The sequence below is a fragment of the Rana temporaria genome, chromosome 1 (genome assembly GCF_905171775.1).
Source record: "Rana temporaria chromosome 1, aRanTem1.1, whole genome shotgun sequence".
Classification (NCBI taxonomy): Eukaryota; Metazoa; Chordata; class Amphibia; order Anura; family Ranidae; genus Rana; species Rana temporaria.
In genome coordinates this window covers 639,323,854-639,348,371 of record NC_053489.1, presented here as the reverse complement: position 1 = coordinate 639,348,371, position 24,518 = coordinate 639,323,854, and the positions used below count along the sequence as shown (strand labels likewise).

Sequence of the window (24,518 nt, the reverse complement as noted above, 5' to 3'; positions counted from 1 at the left end):
CTGTGGTTGACTGATAGCCACTAAGCATCTTTATGTCTGCCCCGTTCCTCCATTCTGTGCAAGATTGGTCAATGCGATATTCATTTATTTATTTTTTTAATTACATATCCTTTGGGCAAAATAATCACTTTTTCCTTATACCTGACTTCCAATAATTTCCTTAAAGGGGTTGTAAAGGAAAACGTTTTTTTTATAATAAGCATCCTTTACCTGCAGACATTCCTCTTTTCACTTCCTCATTGTTCGTTTTTGCTCAGAAGTTGCTTTATTTCTTCTCTGTTCTGTTCACTTCCTGCTTGTCTGAGGCCCCGTACACACGACCAGTTTCCTCGGCAGAATTCAGCTTCCGACCGAGTTTCTGGCTGAATTCTGCCGAGAAACCCGGCCGTGTGTACACTTTCGGCCGAGGAAGCCGACGAGGAGCTCGGCGAGGAAATAGAGAACATGTTCTCTATTTCCTCGTTGTTCTATGGGAGCTCTCTCCCCGCCGAGCTCCTCGGCGGCTTCAGTGCTGAACTGGCCGAGGAACTCGATGTGTTTGGCACGTCGAGTTCCTCGGCCGTGTGTACGAGGCATGATTGTTACTCACCACCGTGACTGGAGGCTTTACTCCGGTGGTCAGTAACGTGCTCACCACCTCCTGGGAACTACATCTGTGCGGCAGGACGCTCTCTACGTGTTAGAGACTTCAAGGAGGTGTGAATTACTGGGCGTGCCGCAATTCATACTGGGAAATGTAGTTCTTACATGAACGAGCGATGAAAACCAGGAAGTGAATGAGAGAACACAAACTAGAATGCCGGAGGTGATATAGATGAAGGAATTTAATAGGTATTTACTAGTTTTTTTAACAGAATCATTACACTATTCTAGGGCCGAAACAATTAATCGATTAATCGCCAACTAATCGATTATGAAATTAATCGATTACAATTTTCATAATGGATTAATCGGCCAGTAACATAATGGGGTTAAAAAAATGAAAGTTAGCCCTTTATAGTACAAAAAAGCAAATCGCTACTGAAAATATTACTTTCACTGTTCCACAGTAAAAAAAATGAACCCCTTACAGTAGCGATTATTTGCTCTTTTTGTACTTATTTTAGTTTTTTTAACCCCATTATGTTACTAAACATCTCAGGCCTGGGTCACACCTCTGTTTTTTGGTGCTTTTTGCAGAAACACACTACAGTTCATTTACATGTTTTCCTATGGGACACGTTCACATCCATGATTTTTTTTTCAGCTGCTGCGTATTTGGATAGGGCAAGGGCTTTTTAACGCAAAACGGTGCTATTTTGTTTTTTTTGGTTCAATATACTTCAATGGAGAAGCTGCAGAAAAGCATGTAATGTGTTTTGCGGCAATTTGTGTTTTGTAATCTGCCCAACAACAAATTGGCCCAAATTTTTTTTTTAAATGGTAATTTTTTTTTTTAAGGCTATTATCCGATTAATCGATTAATCGAAACAATAATCGGCCAACTATTCGATTATGAAAATAATCGTTAGTTGCAGCCCTACACTATTCTGTCTGTCTACCTTGCAGACATTAATTTTAGGCAATTTTTTTTTTTCCTTTAGTGACCCTTTAAGTAAGGGCTCTCCTATGTTCTGTCTTATATTTAATTACATTATTTGAATTATATGTTTATTTTGTTATTTCTGCAGACCCTAAACACTTGTACATTAAACATACATTAGATGCGCTCGGTCATCAGAGCATGGGACTTGACTAGAAGGGCTGCGCTTCAGGGTGGGGTAGTGTCACCCCATACTCCTCTGTGGAGCAATCCATGCCTATCCCACTTTTTTGCATATCCAGATCCAGTAGTCTGGACCAGATATGGGATAAAAACAGTGGGTGCAGTGTTTGAAAATGGGGTGTTGTTGGCGTTTGATGTGCTCAGAAGTACCAGCTCCCTAGCTTGCACCTGTTCTTTTTTTTTACTGTTCAGGCATGCATTTTCGGCCCAGTTTGGGTCCTCCACCCTGAGTGTGCGGGCTTTGCGACCTGGAATCACTGCTCAGGGACAAGGACCTACCCAAAGCCTTGTCTACTATATACAAGGAATTATTATACTACGAAGCTTCTCGCATCCTGTCGTGCTGCATGGACGTTGGATTTCCTGCAGCTTGACAATGACGATTGGGATGATATCTGGAGTACCACGCTTGCCAGACTGGTGTCGGCGCGTGATCACCTGATACAGTTCAAGTTTCTTCATAGGATATACTACACTCCCGCTAAGTTAGCAAGGATTTTCCCTGCGCACCCGTCGAACTGCCGGAGGTGTGATGCACCTGGAGCAGATTTCCTGTGTGGCTCTGCCCATAAATCCGAACTGCTGGGTGTGATGGACTGTGTTGGGTCGGTAACTACAATCTCCATTACACCATCATCGAAATTTGTCTGTTTGGTAGACACATTAGCACCCAAAAATGTGATCCGTACTCTGCTTACATTGCTCCAGTACTATGCTCGCAAAGTGATTATCCTATCGTGGAAGAAACCGTTGGCTCCTACCTTTATGGCCTGGAAGGCATTGATCAACAAGGCTCTACCTCTGTATGAAGCCACGTATCTCAATAGAGGGGTACCTGATAAGTGTAAAAAGGTGTGGGGTGGCTGGATAGACAACAACTCAACCACTACAGATTAACTGCCTTCTGGTGAATGGTTGCCCTATGTGGCGGGTAGTGAGGCTTGTGTAAGCCTGGATCGGAACTTATAACTCTCTTTAATACTGCTGTAGGGGGACATTATAATGCATATAACGAATGTACATTGTGTATACTCTCCCCCCTTTCCCCTTTACTATGATCTCTATATGGAAGGATTTCTGATGTCTGCTATTATTTGGTATGGGAGCTGCATTGTACACTGGTGCTGGGAATTGTAGTGCTGAATGTTTACTATGTTTTAAGTTTGTATACCGTATATACTCGAGTATAAGCCGAGTTTTTCAGCACATTTTGAAAATGCCCCCCTCAGCTTATACTCGAGTCACCTTTTTGCGTCTGATCTTCCGAACTTTGGGGACCCGGTACCTTCGAGGTCGTAGGTTCCCTGGACCCGGAACTTGGTACACATGTAGCCCCATATCTCCTCTACAAGTGTGCAAAGTTTGTTGTCTGAGGGACCTACGGCTGGGGAGCACCGATTTTTCAAAGACAGGCACCCGTTCCATAGACTCCCATGTTAAACGTCAGTCTAGTCATGGGCACAGTAAGGCATGGGCACAGTGAGGCATGGACACAGTGAGGCATGGACACAGTGAGGCATGGACACAGTGAGGCATGCACATGGACACAGTAAGGCAAAGTGAGACACAGTGAGGCATGCAGATGGACACACTAGGCTTATACTCGAGTCAATACGTTTTCCCATTTTTGTGGTAAAGTTAAGTGCCTTGGCTTATATTCGGGTCGGCTTATACTTGAGTATATATGTCTTTTTCTATGTAAAAAAAAACTACATTAAAAGAATAAATAGAATTTACAAAAAAAAAAACATACATTAGAAATGTTATTTTCTTGTAAAAGGCTCCCTTGTGTAGACATCCAAAAGCCTTGAGATTGTTGCTGGGTGCCACCATCATGGATGTAATGTCAGCAGCCCCAAAAGAATGATGGCTGTCACTTAAGTGACCTATGTGTCCAACCGGCGGCCCTCCAGCTGCTGCAGAACTACAAGTCCCATGAGGCATTGTAAGGCTGAGGCCCAGTACACACGACCGAACATGCCTGCTGAAACTGGTCTGCAGACCAGTTTCAGCGGACATGTTCTGTCGTCTGTACGTCCGACCGGACAATTTTCCGGCGGATCGGACAGGTTTCCAGCGGACAAATGTTTCTTAGCATGCTAAGAAACAGGTTCGCTGGAAGCCTGTCCGTCGGACATGTTCGGTCGTCTGTACGACTTACCGGACATGTCCGCTCGGCCGAAAGCCCTCGCATGCGTCAAAGTGATTTGACGCATGCGTGGAAGCATTGACCTTTCAGGGTCGCGCACGTCGCCGCGTCATCGTCGTGGCGACAGCGCGGCCACGTCACTGCGTATCCTGTCCCCGGGGATTTTGGTTTGATGGTGTGTACAACCCTCAGACCAAAATCCGGCAGCGGACATGTCCGATGAAAACGGTCCGGCGGACCATTTTCATCGGACAGTCCGTCCGTGTGTACGAGACCTGACAGTTACAAGCATTACTCAGAGGTATGATGGGTAGCTTCACAACAGCTGGAGGGCTTCCAGTTTGAGACCCCTGTTCTATAGTATTCTCCTTCGCTTCTCTCTCATCGGCTACATAAAAGGTTATAAAGGTAAGGGGAGGGGCTGAGGTGCTAGGCCAGCACAGACAGTAACTGGCCTCTCCCAGATGAGACGAGGGCTATGACATGGCAGGAGGCAAGGGGAACTAGCAAGTTCAAAAACACGTTGCACGTGAATAAAACAATGTTTCTGTAAAGGACGACTGAAGGTAAGCATTTATTAATAGAATATATCATTTTTTAAGATGGTCGCAGGGTTTCCTTAAGATGGAAAAATAAATCAAAATGATTATACGAAAGATTACAGGTCTGTCATATTTAGAATATATATCTCTTCTAGGTTCACAGCATCTGAGGCTCAGTGGTCCTCAGGTATCGAGGGGCAATGCCGACAAGGTGAGGCTGGACTGTTCTGCAGATCCAGGAGATTCCATGGATCACGGAGTACATTGGTTCCGCCAGAGGAAAAATGAAAAGAATCCAGAAGCAATTGTTTATCTCAGTGTGGTGAAAAGATCAAGTTACCAAATAGACCAAAATGAAAGCAGTCGTTTCATAGCGGATAAACCAGGAAATTCTTTCACTTTGACCATTAACTCATTTAAGGATAAGGACCAGGGAATGTATTACTGTATGGTTATTAAGAATTCAGCGCTAACCTTCAGTCCTGGACATCAACTACTCTTTCCTGAAGGTATGATCATGTAAAGTAGAAGACATAGAGTACCTGTACAGTAATGTTTCTGAGCTTTGTTAATATATACTTGGCTTTGAGAGCAATGTATTGGCTGCCATCGCTGACCTCCTGAAAATGCTGTCTACCTGGCTAATATGATGATCTCAGGCTTCAATGCTTTCTATTACACTGACCTGGATCAAGTATACAGCTCAGTAAAATCAGAGAAAACCTAAAAGCCCTTTTAATGCATGCTCATTTCAGGTCAGTAGCTTAAAGCATTGAAGCAAAATGGTAGGTGTGTGTATTACTTGGTAAGATTTAAAGAAATGTTCAAGGAATCATGCATTACTACAAATAAAGGTGTAAAAAAGTGCTTTTTATTGGGTCGTTCCCATGCTGGCTTAATTCTGAATTATTCTCATGAACTTTTCTTTCACTGAACACCAATGTGAGGGAATTCTAAATGTCCTTTGAACCTTAACCACTTGCCGACCGCCGCCTGTATATATACGTCGGCAGAATGGCACGCAGGGCCCGGTGCTACCACTAGGCAAACTAAGAAACCGCCTAGGGCGCACTGCTGCCTAGGGGCGCCTGACCGCTGATTTCCCTCTGCGTCTGCATGCTCTGCAGGCTGCAGCATGTAACTAAGTCTCAGGCAGCTGCTCTATTTGGCCGGTAGTGTAATTAGAGGCGCAGCACTGGAGTCAGTGCTAGAGGAAGCAAAGCCGATACTTCCTGTATAGCGCCGCCTCCTGTCACATGGGCATGGCAAAGGGGTGGAGTCAGGGGTGGAGCCAATGGGGGTGGCAAAATGAGGTTTCGCCTAGGGAGTCAAAGAACTTTGCACCAGCTCTGATGGCACGGCTGCGCAAAGGGACGTACCTGTATGTCCCTTTGATCTTGCCGCTGTGCGGGTGTGAGCCTGCCCCTGCCGCGAGCTCCATGAATGTGCCCGCGGGACCAGCGGGCTCGATGTCTGCCGGTGTCCCACGTTTGTGTCACGGAGCATTTCCCTGCTCTGCATAGTGACAGGACAGTGATTTACTGCTCCCTGTCATCAGGAGCAGTGATCACTGTCGTGTCACTCGTAGCCCAACCCCCCTACAGTTATGCCCTGTACACACAATCGGTTCGTCTGATGAAAACGGATCACAGTTGTTGAGCGGGGGGGGGTTAACCGCGAATCGAGGGACCACTGCATTTGCCGCCATTCGCGTTAATTGCGGGGGGGCGAAATCGCGGGACAATAGCGCTGCTAGGGGTACGGCGGGATTTACCGCGGATCGCTGGACATTGCCGCACAAACAGGGACGGTTGGGAGGTATGGATTAACCACAAGGGGGTGGGGAAGGGGTTAAGTGTGTCCTAGGGAGTGATTCTAACTGTGTGGGGGCTGGGCTACCAGTGACACGACAGCGATCACTGCTCCTGATGATAGGGAGCAGTAGATCAGTGTCCTGTCACAAGGCAGAACAGGGAAATGCATTGTTTACACAGGCATCTCCCCGCTCTGAGGCTTCATGACACGATCGAGGGACACCAGCAGACATCGAGTCCAAGGGTCCTGCGGGCACGGTCACGGTGCTCGCTGGTGGGCGCGCGCACACGCGGGCACGGCGGGATTTTCAAAACAACGTACAGGTACATTGCTTTGCCCACCCAAGCCATTCTGCCGACGTATATGTTCGTGAAGCGGCCGGCAAGTCGTTAAAATCAGTATGAGTGGGTGTAAAACAACCCTTAATATTTAGCTTTTAGTGTTTATTTTATTGAAAAGAAATACAAAAGGGTATAGGATAATTCCTCAGATAAAGTAAAAAGCTTTTTTTTTTATTATTATTATTAAGCTCAATTTAACCACTTCCCGACGGCCGTACGACTATTGACGGCCGCAGGGTGGTTCTACTTCTCTGAGGTGCCGTCAATTGACGTCCGCCCCTTTCCGCGTTCCCCGCGCGCGCTCCCGAGCGCGCAGCGGGGAACTGCTGTGCTGGCCGTGTCCCTTAGACACAGCCAATCACAGATCGCCGTGAACGGCCAATCGGAGTGGCCGTTTGCTAGGCGATCTGTGCAGCCACTGAGAGATGATCTCATATGTTTACATATGAGATCATCTCTCATTCCCGGCTCTCGCAGACAGCGGTGCTGTCAGGGAGAGAGGAGACGGATCTGTGTCTCTTGTACATAGAGACACAGATCGGTCACCCCCCCAGTCACCCCCCTCCCCCCACAGTTAGAACACTATATAGGGAATATATTTAACCCCTTCCTCACCCCCTAGTGTTAACCCCTTCCCTGCCAGTCACATTTATACAGTAATTAGTGCATTTTTATAACACTGATTGCAGTATAAATGTGAATGGTGCCAAAAATGTATCAAAAGTTTCCGATGTGTCCGCCATAATGTCGCAGTCGCAATAAAAATCGCAGATCGCCGCCATTACTAGTAAAAAATAAATAATAATAATTGTAGGCGCTATAAATTTTGCGCAAACCAGTCGCTTATTGCGATTTTTTTCTTTTTTTTTACTAAAAATATAAAGAATACATATCGGCCTAAACTGAGGATAAAAAAAAAAATAAAAAAATTTAGCTATTTATTATAGCAACAAGTAAAATTATTATTTTTTTTTTCAAAATTGTCGCTCTATTTTTGTTTATAGCGCAAAAAATAAAAACCGCAGAGGTGATCAAATACCACCAAAAGAAAGCTCTATTTGTGGGAAAAAAAGGACGCCAATTTTGTTTGGGAGCCACGTCGCACGACCGCGTAATTGTCAGTTAAAGCGACGCAGTGCCGAATCGCAAAAAGTCCTCTGGGCAGGAAGGGGGTTTAAGTGCCCAGTAAGGAAGTGGTTAAATCTTAGGACACTGGAGGAAGGACGACATGAAACAGAGTTAACAGCCCTATGCAATACATATGACACTAAGAGGGGATTTACTAAAACTGGTGCACACAGAATCTGGAGAAGCTGTGTATAGTGTAAGGGTCCTTTCACACGAGCGGACCGTTCGTCCGTTCATTACGAGTCCGTTAACGGACTTGTAAGGAATCCCTATGGGAACGCGTCCGTTAGCGGATGGAGCATCCGCTAGCGTCCGCGTCAGTCGGGATCCAGTTTTCCGAACGGAAGAAACCCTATTTTTCTTCCGTTCGGCGGAACGGACCGGATGCAGACGGACAGACGGTCCGTCTGCATCTGGTCCCCCATAGGGGACAGCGGAGCAGAGACAGGGCGGTCCCTGCACTGTGTGCGGGGACCGCCGTATCCACCGACAGCTCAGCGGGGATCCCCGCTGAGCTTTGGCGGACACACGGAGCGGACACAGAAATGGTCCGCTCCGTGTGAAAGAGCCCTAACCCATAATCTTTTCATTTCAGCTTGTTCAATTAGGCTTTGACAATAAAACCTGGAAGCTGATTGGTTACTATGCACAGCTGCACCAGATTCTGTGTGCATCAGTTTTAGTAAATCTCCCCCTAAGCATCAAGAATGTGTTTTACCATACTGCCTATTTACAAAGTATTTTTTTTCTCTGTTCTTCAAGTAACAGCACCTAAATCAACCGCCACAACCAAACCACCTCCAGTCACCTCAGCTAAGGAACCAGAAGATGATTGTAGCTGCAACTCTGGAAAAAAAGGTATCTAAACACTGTGGGGTGTCTTTGAGTTGCAGGATTAGAACCTCTGTCAGTTTTCTTTTATTGTTGCTTGTGTCCCAGTTAAAGAATGTCATGAAAAAAATCGAAATAAATAGATAAAAATCTGTAGGTATATAAGCACATACCTGCAGCTGCTCCCTAATCTACCCATCATTGCTGAATCCCAGACAACTCTGAGGCCCCGTACACACGACCAAGTTTCTCGGCAGAATTCAGCCAGAAACTCGATCGGAGCCGTATTCTGTCGAGAAACCCGGTCGTGTGTACACTTTCGGCCGAGGAAACCAACGAGAATCTCGTCGGGCCAAATAGAGAACATGTTCTCTATTTCCTCGTTAGTCAATGGGAAATGTTGGCTCGCCGAGATCCTCGGCGGCTTCACAAGAAACTCGACAAGCAAAACGATGTGTTTTGCTCGTCGAGTTTCTCGGCCGTGTGTATGGGGCCTGAGGCCTCGTACACACGACCGAGAAACTCGACAGAATCCATCAAGAAACTTGGTGGCAGAGCTTTTTTGCCGAGGAAAACGGTCGTGTGTATGTTTTTCATCAAGGAAACTGTCGAGGAACTCAACGAGAAAAAAGAGAACAAGTTCTCTTTTTCCTCGACGGGAGTCTCAATTTCCTCGTCGTGTTCCTCGTCGGGCTGGTGTTCGACGAGAAACTCGAGCATGTGTATGCTAAGAAACCCGCGCATGCTCAGAATAAAGTATGAGACGGGAGTAAAAGTAGCATTTGTAATGGAGATAACACATTTTTCACGCTGTAACAGACTGAAAAGTGCAAATTGTCTCTAACCAAACTTTTACTTAAAGCGGTTCTCCACCCTAAAGTGGAGTCCCGCTGATCGGAACCCTCCCCCCCTCCGGTGTCACATTTGACACCTTTCAGGGGGGAGGGGGGTGCAGATACCTGTCTAAAGACAGGTATTTGCACCCACTTCCGGCCCGGCATTCACGGGCAAAAGACGGGCATTCCGTCATATCCCGTCGCCCCCCCGTTGTGTGCTGGGAACACTCGGCTCCCAGCACACAGCGGGAGCCAATCGGCGGGCGTGGCGCGACTCGCGCATGCGCCGTAGGGAACCGGGCAGTGAAGCCGCAGCGCTTCACTCCCTGGTTCCCTCAGCGTGGATGGAGGGGGGAGCAGCAGGGTGACGAGCGATCGCTCGTCATCTGCTGCGATCGGCGCTGGACTCCAGGACAGGTAAGTGTCCTAGTATTAAAAGTCAGCAGCTGCAGTATTTGTAGCTGCTGGCTTTTAATATATTTTTCCCATGGCACATCCGCTTTAACACGCAGTAACATTAGATTAGCAAAAGCAGCCCCAAGGGTTGTGCCAGTGGAATCGAACTTCCCCTGCCGTTGTATGTGTTCTACGTCACTGGGTTTGAGAACGAGGAGACTTGGTCTTGACAGTGTGTACGCAAAGCAAGCTTGTCGAGTTCCTCGACAAGCCTAACAAGGAACTCGTCGAGGAAAACGATGTGTCTTTTCCGACGAGTTCCTCGGTCGTGTGTACGAGGCCTAATGGTCAAAAGTCAAACAATTCCAAGTAGTGTCTGAGGCTGCCACTGAAAATTTTTCTCCCACGTTCCTATTGGACATTCACTATGATTGTCAACAAGGGGACAGGTAAGTGCCGGGCGGGCAGGGGAAGCACACTGGCAGCATATGATGAGGACAGTAGCTGCAATTGATGGGCACTCTGGCAGCAATTGATGGGCACAGTAGTGACAATTGATGAGCACGCTGGCAGCAAATGATGGACACAGTAGCAGCAATTGATGGGCACACTGGCAGCAATTGATGAGCACAGTGGCAGCAATTAATGGGCACACTGGCAGCAATTGATGGGCACACTGGCAGCAATTGATGGGCACAGTGGCAGCAATTGATGGGCACACTGGCAGCAATTATTGGGTACAGTAGCTGCATTTGATGGCACAGTGGCGACAATTTATGGGTACAGTGGCTGCGTTTGATGGGCACAGTGGCGGCAATTGCTGGTACAGTGGCTGCGTTTGATAGGCACAGTGGCTGCATTTGTTGGCATAGTGGCGGCAATTGATGGCACAGTGGCTGTGTTTGAAGGGCAAAGTGGCTGCGTTAAGGTCTTTAATACTTTTTTTTAGTTGTATTCATTTTTCAGGACATGTTATGCAGCCTCTACTCCCTTCTTCACAGTCCAAGCAGTCCTGATACTCAAAGGTTTAGAAGAATGTCATTAATTTTAGTAAATGCAATTCTTTTTTTTTATTAAATCTCTAAATGTCTTCACCATTTTATATCTGGCAAGCAGAGTATATATGGATTACTAAAACGCATTGACAGAAATACTTACTGAAAACTGTTCTTTATTAGACCCAACAGATAAAGAGACTGAAATCTGGAAGATTGACTGTAATATGAACATCTGGGCCCCGCTTGCTGGACTTTGCGGATTTCTTCTCATCTGTCTGCTGGTCACAACCATAATGCTCTGCTGCCGTAAGAAACTATAACTTTATACCAAATTTGCCCCAGTAGGGAGCATTCCATGTGCAGGCCAATATAAAATATGAGGTCTAAATGTAACATAGATTGCAATGACTGTTAGTAGCCTTTGTTTCCAGGATTTATGCAAGCTTTGGGGATCCTGGTAAGTAATAGTAGTCCTACTAAAGCTAACTAGTAAAGTATACATCCAAATGTAGGTGGGCTTTGCTGTAGTATATCCCATAGTAACTGGCTTTCGGTGCCATTCCCCAGCCCAAACCACCCCCAACTTACCTGAAATACATGATACTTCTGCTACCGCGGCAGAGGGGCTCATAGTCCTCAATGAAGCACAAGTGTAATGAGGTCACCACACTCCATAGTTCATTGATACTTCCTTCAGCTCCATAGTTGAAGGCCCATATCTCAGTACGGACCTGGGGGTGGAGGAAGAGTCTACGGGAGCTTGTGAATCAATGAAACAAAATAATAAATGCACATTTTTTACTTTTTAAATATAGGTACATTTATTAATCTTACCATTTTAAAGGCGGAATATGCCTTTTAGCCCTCAAATTGATACATATGGAGCCTATCATAGCTGCTCTGAAGATCGATTGCATGCAAGTTATGTTACAGTGGTTTTAAAGACTCAGGGCCAGATTCAGATACATTTACGTTGCTCCACGGCAGCGTAACGTATCCCATTTACGTTACACCGCCGCAGGTTTACAGCGTAAGTGCCTGATTCGCAAAGCTCTTACCTGTAAACTTGCGGCGGTGTAATGTAAATCCGCTTGGCACAAGCCCGCCTAATTCAAATGGGGCGGGCACCATTTAAATTAGGCGCGTTACCGCGCCGAACGTACTGCGCATTCTCCGTCTGGAAAATTACCCGACGTGCATTGCGCTAAATGACGTCGCACGGACGTCATTTGTTTAGACGTTAACGTAAATGGCGTCCAGCGCCATTCACGGACGACTTACGCAAACGACGTGATTTTAAATTTCGACGCGGGAACAAAGGCCATACTTAACATGGCTTAGAACACCTAGGGCTCAGCCCTAATTTTACGCGGCGTATCTCGATGGAAACGACGTAAAGTTAGATCGACGGGCAGCGCGGACGTTCAGGAATCGCCGTAACTAGTCATTTGCATATTCTACGCCGACCGCAATGGCCTCGCCACCTAGCGGCCGGCCTAGAATTGCATCCTTAAGATCCGACAGTGTAAGTCAATTACACCTGTCGGATCTTAGGGCTAGCTATGCGTAACTGATTCTATGAATCAGTCGCATAGTTAGAACGTGCGGATCACAGAGATATGACGGCGTATCAGGAGATACGCCGTCGTATCTCTTTTGTGAATCTGGCCCTCAAGGTTTTTGAAAAAAACTTTGTGCGTGCAGCGCCCCCCCCCCCCCCAATACTCACCTGAGCTCCCTCTCTATCCAGTGATGTGGACGAGAGCTGAGCTTTTCCCGGGCCTCTCATTTCACATTGGCAGAGACAGCAGCCATCTGTTACTGTCAATCACAGCCAATAAGCAAGTGAGCAGAGAAGGGGGGCAGGGCCGAGCCACTGCTCTTCCCTAATAATCTTTAACACATCTTTAAAATGAAGATAATGGCTATAATGGGTGCATGTAATAGAAGCAAAAACTAAAGATCTCAGTTGTATGCCTTATGAACTTAAAGCGGAGATTCACCCAAATAACATGTATATAAGATCATATTCTTTATACTTCCAACAGTATGCCCTTTTTTTTTGGCTCTACATACCTTATTATGGCTATTTTCCACCCGGCTTCCGCGGGAGTAGGCGTTTCTATGCAGAGGCGCAATGTCACCTGGGACTTCGCCCAGATGATTGACGTCCTTGAGAAAAAGTTCCCCCCCGCGTCCCCCTATTGCGTAGGCGCGTCACGAGAGTCACGGAGTTTCCGAAAGTACCTGAACTGCGAGTCAGCTCTACACGTCGTTGTAGAGCTGACTCGCAGTCCGGCTACTTTCAGAAACTCCGTGACTCTCGTCACGCGCCTACGCAATAGGGGGGCGCGGGGGGGAACTTTTTCTCAAGGATGTCAATCATCTGGGCGAAGTCCCAGGTGACATTGCGCCTCTGCATAGAAACGCCTACTCCCGCGGAAGCCGGGTGGAAAATAGCCATAATAAGGTATGTAGAGCCAAAAAAAAAGGGCATACTGTTGGAAGTATAAAGAATATGATCTTATATACATGTTATTTGGGTGAACCTCCGCTTTAATAAGTACCCTCCATTTATTTTTTGCTTGGCACACACACATTAGTGCTCTTTGGATTCCTTGTGTTATTTTGGAGCTCTAAAGCGTTATTGTACCATTGAGATTTTTTTTTTTTAATTATTCATCATTGCTTTGCATATCCTAGTGTTGTTGCTCTCATACATAAGAGTAAGGCCTCGTACACACGACCAGTTTCCTCGGCAGAATTCAGCTTCCGACCGAGTTTCTGGCTGAATTCTGCCGAGAAACCCGGCCGTGTGTACACTTTCGGCCGAGGAAGCCGACGAGGACCTCGGCGAGGAAATAGAGAACATGTTCTCTATTTCCTCGTTGTTCTATGGGAGAACTCGGCCCGCCGAGGTCCTCGGCGGCTCAAGGACTGAACTGGCCGAGGAACTCGATGTGTTTGGCACGTCGAGTTCCTCGGCCGTGTGTACGAGGCCTTAGACCACATGGCACAGAAGCAGTAAGATAGCCTCATAATGTATGGTATATTTCCAAATTTATGCAATTAGGTGAGCAGTTTTTATTGAATGTTGGAAACAGCAATATGTTTGTAATGTTCATTTTATATATATATATATATACACTATTTAAATTACTGGCATGTATAAATAATATAACAATAGTAAATTAAAAAAAGACGTAAAAATATTATGACTTATTATTCTACAGCTTATTATCTTTATGGAAAATATATTACGAATATTATTATTAATATTATTATGACTATTAATATTATATTATTATACAGCAGAGTATAGGGTTATGTCTGCCAAATACAAATGCCAGGTATTGAGAATAATTAGGCAATCTGCAATTAAAATGTGTTTTTTAAGTCCAAAACTGAATGTAAATAAATAAATGGAATGAGAGCGCATGGGATAGTGCAGGTAAAACACATTTTAATAAAATAAAATATTAAAATTGTGATATTTAGATTGGGGCATAAAACCAAGAAAAGCCTCTCCTAGGGAATACCAGGTCACAAGTGATGGATTTACTGTCAGTATGTTCATCTCGGCATAAAGAGAGATGAAAGAAAAGGTGGAAAACATCTGGAGTGGATGCTGAATACAGCTGTGGAGGAAGGTACAACAATATGCCCCAATTTGGCAGCTGGAAATAGGGACTGAAATTGTAACCTGGATGGTAACCAGTACCCCCCCACTTATGTGTTTTAGAGCACATGTTCCTTTATCAGACTGTTTTTTCATGCTACATATCAATAATCAAGAGTTTCATTATTTTTGAGCTGTTACAAATGCACTAAAGGCTGCCTAATAAATAAATAAATAAATTAATTAATTAATTAATTATGAAGAATAATTTGTTGGGATAAGAAATATTTTATATTGCTATGTCAGATATATTTTGCAGGAAAAAAAATGTTTAAAACATATTAATTGACGATTATTAAATTAATTGAAAGGTTATTTTTTTTTAAAACTTTCCATGTCAAAATGTATCAAAAACTTTCCATGTAGAGTTAACAGTTTTGTTAAAGGAAAGCAACACTTTAAATTGAATTAGGCCAATGATTACATTTCCCTTAATATCTATATAAGCAAGATTTTTTATATATATATATATATATATATATATACACACACATACATTTGTGGGCTTTGTTTAGCCTTTTGTTGTAGTTCACAAGTTTTTCTTTTACCTAAAACTGGGACATTTTTGTTCTTAATTTGTAAAAAGCCACTGCATCTGTTCCCCAGCTTTCCAGGTGTAAATTATTAATATTGGGGAAAACAGTGCATTAAATCTTTCATAAAACTGTCAAGCCTAAAGGGCTTTTGTTCAATAAATTTCTACTGGTTTTTCAAAAGGCATTCTGTTTCCCCCAAAAAAAATGTAGACATGTACGCAGTATGTTGAATCACAGTAAAGCATGAGAAAATTGTCTAGTAGACCATATATTTTATAATGTAACAACTATAGAGATGGAATAATTTCAAAGAGAGGAAGTAGACTAAGGCTGAGGTCACACTTTGCCGCCAATTTGCTGTGGATCTGCCCGCAATTTGAAAGCGGTCATATGTAAATGGCAAATTGCGGGACTCGCATTGGAGATGCCATTCAATTGAATAACACCTCAAATCGCAGCGATTGTTACGCGATAAATCACGCTGAAATTTATCCTGTGACAAATAGATGGTATTCTCAATATGACAAGCATAGATAAAGGGCTCTCATAGTGTAGTAAAACTTAAACCAGCGAATGTTACTAAAAGGTAATACACTCAAATTTAAAATATCAATAAAACCTTTCATAACAAAGTACCAGACTTCCTAAACGTCACTTCCGGTCCACGCTGACTCCACTACGCGTTACGTCACGATCATGTGATACACTAATGGAAGCAGTCAAGCACTTTCAGTAAAGATATTTATGGAAATTTTTGATGTATACTTTGATATATATGGACTCATGGATAAAGGATTCAATTGAATAAATTCACTTATGCGCTAACCAACACCAACCGGTAAATAAAGAATAAACAGGGGGAGCTGTCAACACTAATGCAGCGTACACACGATAATTTTTCGGCATAAAAAAAACATTGTTTTTTAAAAAATTCATTTTTTGAAAATGATCGTGTGTGGGCTTCACATCATTTTTCTGGTTCTGAAAGACGACCAAATTTTTTTTTGAATATGTTGCATTTTTTAACGACGTTTTAAACTATGTTATTTTTAGGGTTGTAAAAAATGATCGTGTGTGCGCTAAAACGACGTTAAAAACCCACGCATGCTCAGAAGCAAGTTATGAGATGGGAGCGCTTGTTCTGGTAAAACTACCATCTGTAACAGACAGAAAAGCGCGAATCGTCTTTTACTAACACGGAATCAGCTAAAGCAGCCCCAAGGGTGGCGTCATCCGCATGGAACTTCCCCTTTAGAGTGCCGTCGTACGTGTTGTACGTCACTGCGCTTTGCTAGAGCATTTTTTTAAAACGATGGTGTGTGGGCAACGTCGTTTTAATGATGAAGTTGGAAAAACTTTGTTTTTTTTCATGTCGAAAAATGATCGTGTGTACGCGGCATTAGATGTGTCCCCACACATAACTAAGTAAATTAAGTAGTAAAGTATTTTGCGCTATTTTTTTATTTATTGAGCTAGTGATAGCATCATATTCTTTACTACCGTACTTCATGGATAAAGGATGATTTATGTTTGATGGATTTATTTTTCCCAGAATTTTTTTTTTGTGGAATTTTACTTTTTATTTATTGTATAAGCAGCGCTACACCACATTATGTCAAATTTTTTATGCTGTTTTGTGGGAACACACATGGGTGTTTTTAGCAGCAGCTTCTTCATTAATATTCATTCACAATTCTAGCACATTTATACGTTCACACATCAAAGGTTTCATATTGTGTGTACGGTAGCACAGGGGTTAGGAAATATCTATAATTATTTTATCATGAATAAACAATGTTGCTTTTTTAAATCTGCTACAAATTGAATATTTTCTGTGTGACTTTTATGTAGTTAATACATTTTTGTATAGAATCAGAAAAATAATCTTCCTATTCACACACACACACACACACACACACACAAAAAAAACACAAAACTTGAAGGTTGTCCAGAAAAGAATATAGGGTAAGGTCTATATGGATAATAATTAAATTCTATAACTTAATAAATCAAAAAACCTTTTTGCACTCACCCTACAAAAAAAACAAACTATTTATAATACTAAATCAACAATAAAATCTCTGTTAAAAAAATTAAAATCAACAATAAAATAATACATCTATAACAAATAATAAAGCCGCAGCATCAAAAGTGTCCAAATTTCACAAAAAATGTATCTAGTGTAAAATGCTGCGTTGTTTTACACTAAAAATATATATATATATATATGTTTTCAAACTAACAGTGTACACGGAATTGTATGATTGACTTTAACACTGATGCTTGATGCATAACCAATGCCGCAAGAAATAAAATATTTTGGAATTGTGTACATAATTGTGTACACTTTTGTGTTACAACTTTGGAGAAAAATTAACACACATATACAGTCTGTGTTTTTTTTTTAAGATCTAAGGGCCAGTTTACTGCTTTTAATTTGTGAATTTCATCATGCACATTTTTTTCTTTAAAAAATAACTAGATTCAACAGTAGCAATTACTTTCTACTGTTGTTGAATAAGAAATACAGGCTGTACATTATGATTAGTATTATACAGGATTTATAAAGCACCAACAGTTTATGCAACTCTTTACAATATAAAGGGGGACTGTGTGTTCATTACAAAGTTCTAACACAAAAATGTTCTTCTTCTTGTATTTACTGTATATTATTTTTATAATATTTTCGACCACAATTGCAAAAATGTTTTTTTCCTGCAGCACCGGTTATGCTGCAAGCATCAGTGTGAAAGTCAAACACAATTTCATGTACGCTGTCACCTTTTGGCCTCATGCACACTGGACGTTAAAATAATGTTATCAAAAACGCCAGTAGCTTTGCAGTGAGTTTGTCAACTTTTTTCAACGTTTTTGCAATAGCGTTTTTTAGCGTTTATTAGCGTTTAGTGTTCCACGTTAGCGCATTTTTTTGAATAAAACTATTTTTTTGTTTCTTTTTTTTTCTTTTCAATGTATTAAAAACGTTAAAAACTGCTGGTGAGCAATTTTTTTTTAGCATTTATCAGCGTTTATCGGCGTTAGAGCGCTTTTACAACTGAAAAAACGTCTCTCAGAACCCACTAGTTTTGTTTTGTTTTTTCCTGCTCAAAAACGCCTCTGCCCAAAACTGCTGATAACAGCCTATATGTGCATGGACACATAAGATAACATGATGGAGAGTTTAACCTTCTGAGCGGTATTCCCGAGTCTGACTCGGGATGAGATTTTTTGGCCAAAATCGGTAACCCCGAGTCAGACCACAGGCATGGTTTACTTACCTTGTCCCTGGATCCAGCGATGCCACCGCTCGATTCACACAGTGCCTCTGTGTGCCCCCGATCTCCGTTCCCTGCGACGTTACGACGCACGGGAGCGGAGAACGGCGCCAAATTCAAAAAGGTAAACAAACACATTACATACAGTATACTGTAATCTTATAGATTACAGTACTGTATGTAAAAAATACACATCCCCCTTGTCCCTAGTGGTCTGCCCAGTGTCCTACATGTACTTTTATATAATAAAAACTGTTCTTTCTCCCTGCAAACTGTAGATTGTCCATAGCAACCAAAAGTGTCCCTTTATGTCAAAAATGGTTTTAGAGCAGCTAGAAAACAGCGATAATAAATTATAATCACTTGCAGAATTGTGCGATAGCGATTTGTGGGGAAATTCGTCATAAAAAAATAAAAGTAATGACAGCGACAATTCTGCAACTGAGCAAATTTCAGTGATTTTGAGTTGATTACATTATTGAATAATTTTTATTTTAATTATATTATTATTTGTTATAATTATTTATAATTATTTATTATATTATAATTTATAATTTTGTTTTTAAAAAAAATTCATACCTGGGATGCCTACTAGACTCTTGTTTGGTCAGATTTAAGTGAGTTATTCCTAAGAATTGCAGACCTACAATATAAAACGCCAAATTTCCTTGCAAATAATGGTACCGCTTTCAGCACCTTTTTTCTGAAATAATCATACCGCCAGGGAGGTTAATGACTGTAGAAAAAAAAACGTCTACAGGCAAAAACAGCTGCTGTAAAAACCTCAAAAAACATCCAGTGTGCATGAGGACTTCTAGTTTTGTGTTTTTCCACTTTTGTGTGTTGTATTTGATGACACAAGACACATCTCCTCCTCGACTGGCTTTGAGACAAAGTAGGAAGGCGAGAGGGTATGCAAAACACTAACGGAAAGCCTAACAAACATAACAGGATATCAAAAATAATTTTTTAGCGGGTTTGTTTCCAAATTTCAGCTGCAATCCAGATAGGACCCTAGCTCATGGGAATCACTTAGCTAATTTCTAATTCTGTTGAGATTATTTTTACATGGTGAACATATATTATGTCCAAGTGTGTGCCTTCATCTCACAAGGCTTATAACCACAATAAATTGTATTACTGTTTTATTTTTTATTTTTTTTACAAATCAGAAGTGCTTTATTGAAGAACAAAATGGTACAATAATCCCATAAATAAAATACAGTGCTATACAAAATGAACAAGTAGGAGCAAGTCATTAACCACTTGACAACTGGGCACTTAAACACCCTTAATAACCAGACCAATTTTCAGCTTTCGGTGCTCTCACATTTTGAATGACAATAACTCAGTCATACAACACTGTAACCAAATGAAATTTTTGTCCTTTTTTTCCCACAAATAGAGCTTTCTTTTGGTGGTATTTGATCACCTCTGCGGTTTTTATTTTTTCCGCTAATAATGAAAAAAGAACGAAAATTTTGTAAAAAAATGATTTTTTTTTCATTTCTATTATAAAATTTTGCAAAAAATTAATTTTTCTTCATAAATTTGGCCTAAAATGTATACTGCTACATATCTTTGGTAAAAAAAAAAAAAAAATTGGGATATTATTTAGTCTGGGTGAAAGTTATAGGGTCTACAAGCTATGGTACCAATTACTGAAAATTGATCAATTTGATCACACCCGATGTACTGACAGCCTCTCTCATTTCTTGAGACCCTAACATGCCAGAAAAGTACAAATACCCCCCAAATGACCCCTTTTTGGAAAGAAGACATTCCAATGTATTTAGAAAGAGGCATGGTGAGTTTTTAGAAGTTGTAATTTTTTCCCACAATTCTTTGCAAAATCAAGATTTTTTTTTTTTTTTCACAAAATGTTCATATTCGCCGGTTATTTCTCACACACAGCATATGCATAACACTAATTACACCCCAAAACACATTCTGCTATTCCTCCCGAGTATGCCGATACCAAATGTGTGAGACTTTTACACAGCGTGGCCACATACAGAGGCCCGACATGCAGGGAGCACCATCAGGCGTTCTGGAGCACCGAGACCAATTCTGACATTTCTCTCCTACATGGAAAAATCATCATTTATTTGCTAGAAAATTGCATAGAACCCCAAAACATTATATATGCTTTTTTAGCAAAAACCCTAGAGAATACAATGGCGGTCGTTGCAACTTTTTATCGCGCACGTTATTTTCGCAGCAATTGTTCGAATGCGTTTTTTTGGAAATAAAACGGTTTTGTGCTTTTAAAAAAAAAAAAACATTAAAGTTAGCCCAACTTCGCTACTTAAAAATCCCCATAGGCGACGCTTTAAATATTTTTACTGGTTACATCTTTTTAGTTGGAGAAGAGCTCTAGGGCCAAAAGTATTGCTCTTGCTCCAACGTTCGCAGCGATACCTCACATGTGTGGTTTGAACACCGTTTTCATATGTGGGCGGGACTTACGTGTGCGGTCGCTTCTGTATACGAGCACGCAGGAACAGGGGCGCTTTAAAAAAAAAAAATATTTTTATTGTTCATTTCACTTTATTTATTTTAGTTTGATACGTTTTTCCCCAAAAATAAATGTTTTGATCACTTTTATTCCTATTACAAGGAATGTAAACATCCCTTGTAATAGGAATATAGCATGACAGGTCCTCTTTACAGTGAGATGTGGGGTCAATAAGACCCCACATCTCACCTCTAGGCTGGGAAGCCTGAAAAAAAATTAAAAAAAATAAAACGATCCTGGTTTCGATTGTAGCGGTGAGTCAGAAGAGGCACCAGAGGGAGAAGGGAGGGGAGACGTCCCCTTTCGCCTCCCGTAAGAACGATCAAGAGGCGGAACAGCCGACATGATTGTTCTTACGGTGTAGGGAATCGCCGGCTGAAAAAAATGATATCTGAATGATGTCTGTAGCTGCAGGCATCATTTAGATATCCCTGCACAAAGTCAAGGACGTCATGACGGCCGGCGGGCGGGAAGTGGTTAAAACGCATTTTTTTCCCAGAGTATTTTCTGGGTACTGCAGAGTATTAGCCGGGGTATTGCAGAGTATTGGTGTTGGGGTATTGCAGAGTATTGGTGTTGGGGTATTGCAGAGTATTGGTGTTGGGGTATTGCAGAGTATTGGTGCGGGGGTATTGCAGAGTATTGGTGCGGGGGTATTGCAGAGTATTGGTGCGGGGGTATTGCAGAGTATTGGTGCGGGGGTATTGCAGAGTATTGGTGCGGGGGTATTGCAGAGTATTGGTGCGGGGGTATTGCAGAGTATTGGTGCGGGGGTATTGCAGAGTAATTGCGCGGAGTAATTGTGCAGGGGTATTGCAGAGTATTGCCGGGGAGCAATGCAGAGTATTGCCGGGGAGCAATGCAGAGTATTGCCGGGGAGCAATGCAGAGTATTGCCGGGGAGCAATGCAGAGTATTGCCGGGGAGCAATGCAGAGTATTGCCGGGGAGTAATGCAGAGTATTGCGCAGGGGGGTATGCAGAGTATTGCGCAGGGGGGTATGCAGAGTATTGCGCAGGGGGTGGTATGCAGAGTATTGCGCAGGGGGTGGTATGCAGAGTATTGCGCAGGGGGTGGTATGCAGAGTATTGCGCAGGGGGTGGTATGCAGAGTATTGCGCAGGGGGTGGTATGCAGAGTATTGCGCAGGGGGTGGTATGCAGAGTATTGCGCAGGGGGGTATGCAGAGTATTTTGCAGGGGGGTATGCAGAGTATTGCGAAGGGGAGGTATGCAGAGTATTGCGCAGGGGGGGTATGCAGAGTATTTCGCAGGTGGGGGGTATGCAGAGTATTTCGTAGGGGGGGGTATGCAGAGTATTGCGCAGGGGGGGTATGCAGAGTATTGTGCAGGGGGGGTATGCAGAGTATTGCGCAGGGGGGTATGCAGAGTATTGCGCAGGGGGGTATGCAGAGTATTGCCGGGGGTATGCAGAGTATTGTAGGGGGGGGTATTGCAGAGTGTATTGCACAGTATTGCAGAGTATTGTAGGGGGTATGCAGAGTATTGCAGAGTATTGTAGGGGGTATGCAGAGTATTGCAGAGTATTGTAGGGGGTATGCAGAGTATTGCAGAGTATTGTAGGGGGTATGCAGAGTATTGTAGGGGGTATGCAGAGTATTGCAGAGTATTGTAAGGGGGGGTATTGCAGGGGGTTTCAGGGATGGCTGAGCAGGGATGGATGGATCTGTGACTGCAATAGTCACAGATCCATCCACAGCGCTGCTGACACCCGCGCTCCCCCCTCTCACACTGTACCGCTCGGTACAGAGAGAGGAGGGAGGAACCGGCGTCATCAAAAGACGCCGGTTTGTTTACATGTGATCGCTCCGTCATTGGACGGAGCGATCACATGGTAAACGGCCGCTATCAGCGGCCGTTTACCGCGATTCGTGATCGGCCGGGTCCTCTGGACCCGGCGGTCACGGATGTTCCCGTGTGCGCGTCCCAGGGGACGCGCGGGAGACGGACTCTGGGAGGACGTACATTGACGCCCTCCTAGAGTTAACCACCCGCCCTGTAGACGTATATTGTCTATAGGGCGGTTACTAAGTGGTTAAGACCCAATCATACAATGCGATTGGAGCATATACCACATATGCTTACAAATTTTTTTTTTTTAAAGTTCCAGCAGGAACGCATGAGATGCAGAATAACACCTGGTAAAATATCCAAAAATCAACAAAAATTGTAATTGTAGCAGGCAATAAGAGGGGTGCAAAAATAAATAAAAGGAGTGGTAGCAGGAAATAAGAAGGAAAATGAGAAGGAGCGAGAAAATAGGTAGGGGAAGGAGAAAAGAGCAGAAGTGAGAGGTGGGAATAGCCAAAGGCATCTAAACTTGAGGTCCATGGAGACCAAACTCCATATTATATTTTATATACAGGTGAAACTTGAAAAACTAGAATATCGTGCAAAATTTCATTTATTTCACTAATGCAACTTAAAAGGTGAAACTAATATATGAGAGACTCATTACATGCAAAGCAAGATAGTTCAAGCCGTGATTTGTCATGATTATGGCTTACAGCTCAGGAAAACCCCAAATCCACAATCTCAGAAAATGTGATTATTACATGTAATCAATAAAACAAGGATTGTACACAGAACAATATCAGACCTCTGAAAAGTAGAAGCATGCATATGTACTCAGTACTTGGTTTGGGCCCATTTTGCAGCAATTACTGCCTCAATGGTCGTGACATGGAAGCTATCAGCCTGTGGCACTGCTGAGGTGTTATGGAAGACCAGGATGCTTCAATAGTGGCCTTCAGCTCTTCTGCATTGTTCGGTCTCATGTCTCTCATCTTTCTCATGGCAATGCCCCATAGAGTCTCTATGGGGTTCAGGTCAGGCGAGTTTGCTGGCCAATCAAGCACAGTAATCCCACAGTTATTGAACCAGGTTTTGGTGCTTTTGGCAGTGTGGGCAGGTGCCAAGTCCTGCTGGAAAATGAAGTCAGCATCTCCATAGAGCTCATCTGTGGAAGGAATGAAGCATGAAGTGCTCCAAAATCTCCTGGTAGACGGCTGTGGTGACCCTGGACTTAATGAAGCACAGTGGACCAACACCAGCAGATGACATGGCCCCCCAAATCAACACAGACTATGGAAACTTCACACTGAACTTCAAGCATCTTGCAGTGTGTGCCTCTCCATTCTTCCTCCATACTCTGGCTCCTTGGTTTCCAAATGAGATGCAAAATTTGCTCTTATCAGAAAAGAGGACTTTGGACCACCGAGCAACAGACCCGGTGTGTTTTTCTTTAGCCCAGGTAAGATGCTTCTGACGTTGTTTGTTGCTCAGGAAGTGCTTGACATGAGGAATACAACATTTAAAGCCCATGTCCAGGATCCGTCTGTGTGTGGTGGCTCTTGATGCACCGACTCCAGCCTCAGTCCACTCCTTGTAAAAGTCCCCAACACTTTTGAATTGCCTTTTCCTGACAATCCTCTCCAGGCTGCGGTCATCCCTGCTGCTTGTGCACCTTTTTCTTCCACACTTTTCCCTTCCACATAACATTCTACTAATGTGCTTTGATACAGCACTTTGGGAACATCCAACTTCTTTTGCAATTACCTTTTGAGGCTTTCCCTCCTTATGGAGTGTGTCAATGATGGTATTCTACACAACTGTCAGGTCAGCAGTCTTTCCCATAAATGTGATTCCTACTGAGAGACCATTTAAAGGCTCAGGAACCCTTTGCAGGTGT

General features: G+C 43.0%; 1 protein-coding gene across 1 annotated transcript in view; it reads left to right on the top strand.

Moving 5' to 3' along the window:
• Positions 1-24,518, top strand: part of LOC120924470 (T-cell surface glycoprotein CD8 alpha chain-like) — a 70,750-nt gene that overhangs the window by 12,492 nt on the left and 33,740 nt on the right. Inside the window, exons 2-4 of the mRNA XM_040335455.1 lie at positions 4,612-4,965; positions 8,503-8,598; positions 10,982-11,107. Of these exons, the coding sequence (XP_040191389.1) occupies positions 4,612-4,965; positions 8,503-8,598; positions 10,982-11,107 (576 nt within the window). The remainder of the gene's footprint in view (positions 1-4,611; positions 4,966-8,502; positions 8,599-10,981; positions 11,108-24,518) is intronic.